Source organism: Bos indicus, chromosome 2 (genome assembly GCF_029378745.1).
Source record: "Bos indicus isolate NIAB-ARS_2022 breed Sahiwal x Tharparkar chromosome 2, NIAB-ARS_B.indTharparkar_mat_pri_1.0, whole genome shotgun sequence".
Classification (NCBI taxonomy): domain Eukaryota; kingdom Metazoa; phylum Chordata; class Mammalia; order Artiodactyla; family Bovidae; genus Bos; species Bos indicus.
This window is the reverse complement of record NC_091761.1, coordinates 121,789,233-121,796,950: the sequence shown is the minus strand read 5'-3', so window position 1 is coordinate 121,796,950 and position 7,718 is coordinate 121,789,233. Positions and strand designations below refer to the sequence as shown.

Genomic DNA, 7,718 nt, shown 5'->3' with positions numbered 1-7,718 from the left:
TGAGATTGCAGATAGTTTTATTTCTTTATTGATAAAAAAATATTAATAGCAATTAAAAAAAATCTCAAACATTCACAACCCATCCAGAGTCCTATAAAGTTGGAGCCATTTGTTCCCAATGGAGCCCTTCATCCGATGGAAATGGCGATTTCAGCCGAAAGGTCCCTTCATGTTTTTCATGGGCGGGTACTGTTGCTCCATCGGCATGGCCCCAAAGCAGTCAGAGGGGTTACAGTGGCCGGTCTTGCCCGGCGGGCCTATGGGGCCTGGGGGACCGGGGATGCCAGGAATGCCTTGCTGGCCCATCGGCCCAGTCGCACCCATCTTGCCGTACCCTGGAGGACCCTGGGGACCTAAGGCAGGAAGGAGTCAGAGAAGGGGGATCAGGAAACCCAGGTCATAAGAAAAGAAGAAATAACAGTCATGGTAAATAATAGCAATACCTTACATCTGATGACTATTTCTCCAGCTACACCATATTTTCATGAAGACTTGATCTGATCCTGACATTGACAGAACAGTGACAATAATACCACTGGCTAATTTTATTCAGTTTCCACCTGCCAAGCAGAAGCCAAGTGCTTTCTCTGCATTATTCATTGAATCGTCACAACGACTCCATGAGAAAGAAACTATTATCTCATTTTGGAGATGAGGACACAGGCTCAGAGAGGTCACACACCTGCCATGTGGTGAAGCTACATCTCAGAACCAGGCTATCAAACTTCAGTCATTTCTCTCTTAGGCTTGTCCAGGTAATATAGCCAGTAAGATGATGAGCGGGACCTAAGCTTGCATTCCCTGGCCCCACCACATCCGACTCTCTTCCACTCTGTCACGCTCGGCCACGTTAGGACTTGAGAACAGGCACGGGATGTCCCACCTAACCCTCAACACTCCTGCCCCACCAACGCACACACACGTACACACCCATGCCCTAGTAGAGTCTCTTATACTCAGTGTCATTACTATAAATGCTGGTTGATAGGCCTATGGTTATTTGGGACGCTACACAACTATGCTATGGCAAGAACATCAAGAAAGGAGCTCTCAGCCGTTCCAGATTCGCAGTCTCCGAGACTGACTTTTCCTACCTGGGGGGCCAGGAAGACCAATTTCTCCTGCGATGCCAACACCGATGTCTCCCTTTTCACCTTTGGTACCAGGCAACCCTGAAACAAAAGAAATAAGATAAGACGTCCCATCCTGGAGTAGAAAAATGATCTACCTGGTCAGATTATTTGAAACACACATATACACGCAAACACTTGATTCACAACAGACCTTGTGCAATGCTTCTGTGTGCCCCCAAGAACCAGGCATGTACCCAGAGGGCAGACCTACCTCTCATCCCGGGCAAGCCCTGCCGTCCTTCTCTGCCAATCTGACCGGGGAGTCCCGGTGATCCCGGGGAGCCTGGCCGGCCTGGGGGACCATCCTTCCCTGGGGGCCCTGGTCGCCCTGGAGCTGCTGCCATCTCCATGGGAAACTGCATCCTGGAGGTGTAGTAAGCCATCCTCTCTGTAAGAAAGGACAGGGACAGGTCACAGGGCACCCTGGGCACTCAGAACGACAGGCTGCCAGCGTAGAGTCCAAGACAGCCATTCTTCAGAGGGACGTCAGAGCAAGGAACACACAGGTGGATCTCTTAAATGGTCGCCTGTGCCCTCTCCCCCACATCGCTCCCCACAGTGATCTTCCTGAAGCCCAGATCTGATTCCAGCATCTCTTTTCTCCAGCAGCCTTCATTAGTCCACACCGGCTTCAGAATAAAGTCCAGACTCCTTGCTTGGCATTCAAGGTCTGCTTCCCAAGCAAGATGCCTAGCCCCCTTCTGGAAGGGTCCATGTTTTCCCTAGTCCCTAGCTTATTGATGTTGGATGAACAAATCAACAGGAGAAAAAGCTGAAAATGAAACCACGCCAGCCATCTTAAGGCTGCTGTGCGCCCCTCTATTTAGACTCTCTGCAGACTCATTTGATATCAATTTTCTTGTCTGTCTCCTCTGCTTCAGTGGGGGCTTGGGGTGGGGGGCAGAAGGGAATCATTTTGTCTCTGAACAGAGCAGGTGAGAGGAAAGGCTGAAGTCTAATTGAACAGATGCCTGTAAGTAGGGGAGCGAGGTAAGTAGGGGGGTGGATACTTTAAGGGAAAGGAGGCTGGGGTGGGGTGGAGAAGCAGCTGGGAAGGGCAAACAGCACCCACTGCCAGCCAGTTCAGCTGCCAATTACCATCAAACATTTTAATGATCTCTTGTCTGATGAACCTCTTGATTTCATCATAATTCACCATGTCTCCCTGAGGAAAGAGAAGAAACCTGCCTCAATCACACTTTCAAGTCTGGGGCTCATCTCTCCTGGGAATAGATTTCATGGGAATAAAGGATGGGGGGGGCGGCGGCTGGGGAACAAAGGTCCCAGAAGCCTCCCACAGACACTGAAGCCAATGTCCTGACCCCCTAAAGTGGAAGAAAACATTTTGTGCATCTTCCTAGGGAAAGGGTCTCCCCCTCCCCACTCTCCCACACAGTTAAGAACCATCCATATGGGGGTCACGCTCTTCTGTAGAGCATCAATAGGAGCTTCTAAAATGGTGTGCGCTCTACCTCGCACACCTGCTCTGTGGGACCAGTGCCCCTGGTGGCCAGCCTCCTCCTTACCATGGAGCCGGGCACCCCGGGCAATCCGGGGCTCCCCGCAGGCCCCGGAGATCCAGGGTGGCCTCTCTCTCCTGCAGGACCCGGTGGCCCCGCAGGTCCCATGGAGCCACTCTTGCCGGGCCCGCCAGGCATGCCAGCTCTTCCCTTCTCTCCTGCCTGGCCCTTCTGTCCTGAAGGCCCCGGGTCACCCTAGAGGACAGGAAGTCTCACAGTCCAACATTGCCAAGAGCCGTCAAGTTTATCTCACAGTGTCTCAAGGGTCTGCCCCGGCTTCAGTGCCACACGCAGCCCCCAGCATCTCCCTCTGGATCACAGCATCTTGACAGGCTGCCCCGTGTCTCTGCCCCCAAAGCAGTCCTTTTAAAGAATGGTTTTCATGTTCTTACTCCCTGCTGAGAAATTTCCATGTCTCCCAGTTGCCCTCAGCATAAAGGTTTAATTCCTCGGCCGGGCATTCCAGGCCATCATGATGGGATCCCGACTATGTCTTCTCCAGCCTCGTTTTCCTGCCCGGGTGCTTCCAGCCACGCCTTGCTGGTTATAGTTCTGACTCAGCCATGTGTCTTCGTCCTCCCTGCCTGGAATGCCTTCCCTCTCCCCAGTATCCTCCTCCCACTCGGCTGTAAGGTCCCTGTTCTCTGTGCAACCTCCCCGACGCCCCAGGCTGAGTGGATCGCTCCCTCCCTCTGATTCCGTAGCACTGCATCTAAAACCCAACAGGCTCCAGTGTAAGTGTGACTGGACTAAGTGGGCACCGGGCCCAAGGCTAGGACAGAGGGCCTGGCAGGTGAGTAAAGCCAAGCGGATGCTCGCAGAATGAATGCATGAATCAATCAGGAGTGAATGAACACGAGGGTTCCATTCTTCCCACCATAGCTAAGAACCTTGGGACAGCCCCACGTGAGAAGTGTTCAGAGACAAGGTTGCTCCAAGTCCCGCCCACTTCTCTTCCCTGCCCACTGGCCTTGCTGTGTCTCCTCTCCATGGCTAAAGTCAGAGCTTCGGGCTGGGCTTCATCAACTCATGAGCTGCTCCTCTCAAACCCAGCCAGAGCCCAACTCACCTTTGGACCTGGGGGTCCATAGAGTCCCTGTTTTCCAGGGGGTCCCTAGAAGAAAGCAGAAGTCAGGGGTGAAGTCTGGGCAGCATGTCCAAACCATCCAGGCGAAACAGGGGTCATGAAAGGACCTTCCAAAGCGTTAGGCCCCCAAACCTTGTCCTACTGAGTTCTGTGCGAGAAAGGACGAGAACCTCCCTGCCAACAGCGTGGACAGCGGGAAGGGAGAATTATGTTTCCAGGACGTGGCCTCATATGATTGTGCTAGGTGGGTCCCTTGTCACAGACAGAGAGAGGTGAGAAGTCAGAATGAAAGGGAAGGCCTGACAAGAGCTGGCCCCCAGGAGATGTTTATTTGGACTTTATTATTATCATTGGTTTTTTTGGACCAGATATATGGTTTAAAAAAAAGGAGAGTGAAAAACAAGGCTCACTCTCATCCTTCTTCCTAGTCCCCAGCTTCTCTCCTGTAATAACAAGGGCACCAGTTGCCTGTATATCCGTCCAGAGACGGTCTGTACATACAGGGAGCATTTACCAAGTGAATGAAGAGGGGTCAGGGCAAAGCCAGGAGCTAAAAGCAGCATCCCCGAGAGAAAATGAGAAGCCCAGCACAACGGTACCTCTTTGCCAGCTGCGCCATCCATGCCGGGTTCACCCTGGGGAGCAGAGAGCGATGGAGCTTGTGATGAGCCCCAACCCAGCGTGGCATTTCATGCCTCACATCGCCCACTAGGCGTGGCCAGCCCCCATTCCACCTGGGAGCCACAATCCTCCCCACCTCCCCCCGACACTCTAGGCACAGGCTGTGGACACTCAGACCCCATGCCATGCTCCAGCCTGGCCCCAGCCACCCCCCGACTGAGCTCTGGGAGGGAACAGCAGATTGCATTTTCCCTGCTCTTTGCTTGAGATCTTGGCATCTCGCACGTTTCCTGGCTCTGAGTGTATGTTCAGTGTTTGCTGAATGAAGGTTGTGAACCTGTGAACCTCTGACCTTGATGAAGTCCCAGAGTTTGGCCAAGGGAGCCTCAGTGTCCACTCCTTCCCCAAGACAGGAGAGGCTGCCCCCTGGGACCTGCTCACTTCTAGTGAAACACTGGGGAAGAGGAATCTATGCTTGCAAGGCAGATTCATCAGGGGACTCTGGAGGTTCTTAGCCTGTAGGTAGGAGGGACGGAAGACTGATGGGACCTGCCTGCCCAGGGCCCATGGCAGGAATCAGAGGAGTGGGCGGCAAGACTCGAGCCTCTTGGCAGATTGGTTGGAGTCATCCCCTCCGTTTCAGGGCACCAGCCCCATGGGCATTGCTCTTGTCCCCACAGAAGGAAGTCTGCTTGGGTGGAAAGCACCCCAGCCTGAGGGCTAGGAGACCTGGGTCCCTGCCTCAGTCGCCTGGGAGATTTTTCATCCCTGAGCCTGGCAGTCAGTTCCACCTGATGTGGTCCACCTGTTTGGAACCTCTGAAAGAGGGAGTATGGCAGAGTGGCTCCGGACCCAAGTTCTGGAGTCAGGCAGCCTCTTAATACTTAATAGCTGTGTGACTCTGGGCAATCTACTCAACCTTGCTGAGCCTTGGTTCCTTTGTCTGTAAAACAGGGACAATCAGACCTATTAAATAGGGTTGCAGTACAGACTGAATGACAACATGTCAGGCATGTAGGTCACCATTGAGGCCAGTGTCAGGGACCAGTGTATCGCAGCTCTGGGTATACATGCTAACTGGCACTAAGGAGTGGTTTCAGAGTTGCTGGGAGAGCTCCAGCAATAACACTGCGTTTGGGTGTCTGACGTTTACAGGTTTTCTATGCGACCAACCAGCTCCCCTGGGGAGGGGACAGGGGTGGAACAGGGAGCAGTTTCCCCATCCGACACCTCGAGGAGGGATGTGCACGTGAGTGCTAGGTCAGAGGCAGCCGTCTGCTGCGTGGCTGGCCCAGTGCTGGCTTGTACAGCTTGTCCTTTATTCCAAATAGGATGCGATCCTCAGGCACAAACTCCAAGCTGCCATCGTGGTGCTGAACACCCCTCCTTCCCCAGAGACCTCCGAAGTGCAGGACTGTGTGCAACTGACAAGGTTCACTGGCCCTTTCCCCCGGGGCTGAGCCCTAAGAGGTGGGGTCTTACCGGGGGACCAGGGTGTCCAGGGGGGCCAGGTTGGCCTGGAAGACCTAAAAGGCCCCTTTCTCCAGTGGCTCCACGGTCTCCTTTTGGGCCCTAGAGAAAAAGATGGAGATGGCGGGAGGGAAGAGTGAACCCCACAGAGCCAGAGGCAGACACTGAGCACAAGGGACCCTGTCCCCAATTCCAAGGCCCCAGCAGGGGAGGTGGCGCTGCCTGAACTTGGGGAAGGACCCCGGGGTAGCCTCCGGGCTTCTCCAAAGGTCTTCACCCCAAGCCAGTTAGGGAGATTGACTGGAGGCAGGAGAGGCTTACAAGAGGGAAGGAGTGGGGACAGGGACACGCAGGGACAAACACCGGGGAGGGAGGGACGCGAGGAGGAGCACGGCACTCACCACTGCAGAGATCCCAGCTGGGCCTGGCTGGCCTGGAGGCCCCGGTGGCCCCTAAAGGGAGACGAAGTCAGTGGGTTGGAAAGAGGCTCCAGTAACGAGGCCCCAGGAGGTGGCAAGGGACCAACCGCAGGAACAAGCCCTGAACTTGGTTACGGCAGCTCCATTCTCTTCCCTGGGTCTTTCTTCCATCTACTCTTGCATTTGATCTGTGCCTAGGGATCCCTGGGCACACAGGATGCTCACACCTGCTGCTTGCCGAGTGGTGCAACTGGGGCCTGCACAGAGGGAATGATCTGGGAGCCAGAGCCAAGCGCAAGGGAGTGAAGCACATGGCACCTGGGCCTGGATGTCTTCTGAGGACCCCTAACAGCCCCCACCCTGCCGCCTTCCTTCTGTTCTGTGGGGAGAGCAGAAACCAGGAGCTTGTCTCTGTGCAGAGGCAGGTGAGGGAGAGGGGCTCAGCTCCAACCCCAACATCCTCGCAGATAAGCCCCTAGCTCCCTGGTCTCCTGCCGCTCACCCATCACTGGGGGGTGACGAACCTCAACTGCACAGGATGGCTCCCACCTGCCCCATCTCTCCACATCCCGCCCTGGAGGCCCAGCTCACACGTCACCTCCCTGGTCAGAACGACACTTCCTCTGAACCAACGGGGACACGTGGGTCTCTCTCGGAGCACCTTCCTCTGTACTCACAGATGGAAAGTTCTGGAGGCACAGGCTCTGTTCTCATCTGAAGCCTCCCAGGGCAGGAGTGGCCAGCCCTCAGCAGAGGGCTGAGCTGGATGGGCGGAGGTGGGAAGAGGAGCCCTGCACACCCCAGCCCCCTAGTGAGTCTCCACAATTCAGAGTGTGTGACTCTTTCTTTCATCTCTGATGTGGAACCGGGGCAGACAGGGCTAGACCTGGGGTCCCCAGTGCAAGGTATCTGGATCCCTTGAGAGCCATAAAAACAGTAATGAGGCCCCAAGAGTTCTTGTTGTGGGGTCCTGATCTATTTTTAACATTTCCAAAAGCCTTCTGGAAAGCGGACGGCTAGTGTATTCCCTTCTCTCTGGAACCCCACCAGCTCAGAGCCGTCACACTGATCAAAGGCACCCATTGGCAGACATCTGCGTTACAGACGCATCAAGGAGAAGGGAAAGCCATTATTTCATAAACCTCCTCTCCAAGTCACCCTTTGTCAGTAAACACACCACCCACTCACCCGGCTGCCCGAGCCAAACAGGAGTCATCCTCGATCCCTCTCCTGCCGCCTCCTGCCCCTTTGCCATCTGGGTCATTAGCAAGTCCTCTACCTCCAAACACTTGCGGGATGGGTCCACTGCCCCCCGCTCCAGCGCCACCCCCCGTCCACTGACATCTCTGCTTCCACTTGCACGTCCTCCCCCTCCTGCCCTGAGGTCTTCCACCATCTGCACCACAACCTCTCCCAGCTCAGCCTTCCCATCCCCACTCACGCCCTTCTCAAACTCCACTCCCCCGTG

The 7,718-nt window shown here is 54.9% G+C and overlaps 1 protein-coding gene across 8 annotated transcripts in view; it reads right to left on the bottom strand.

Moving 5' to 3' along the window:
• COL16A1 (collagen type XVI alpha 1 chain) overlaps window positions 1-7,718 on the bottom strand; it is a 56,134-nt gene continuing 48,416 nt past the window's right edge. For all 8 annotated transcript variants that reach the window (XM_070774590.1, XM_070774614.1, XM_070774623.1 and 5 more), the window contains 9 exons: window positions 6,233-6,283; window positions 5,844-5,933; window positions 4,340-4,375; window positions 3,723-3,767; window positions 2,660-2,848; window positions 2,232-2,298; window positions 1,345-1,521; window positions 1,095-1,172; window positions 1-353 (listed from right to left, as the gene is read on the bottom strand). In XM_070774590.1, the coding sequence (XP_070630691.1) occupies window positions 151-353; window positions 1,095-1,172; window positions 1,345-1,521; window positions 2,232-2,298; window positions 2,660-2,848; window positions 3,723-3,767; window positions 4,340-4,375; window positions 5,844-5,933; window positions 6,233-6,283 (936 nt within the window). In that variant the 3' untranslated portion in view covers window positions 1-150. The remainder of the gene's footprint in view (window positions 354-1,094; window positions 1,173-1,344; window positions 1,522-2,231; window positions 2,299-2,659; window positions 2,849-3,722; window positions 3,768-4,339; window positions 4,376-5,843; window positions 5,934-6,232; window positions 6,284-7,718) is intronic.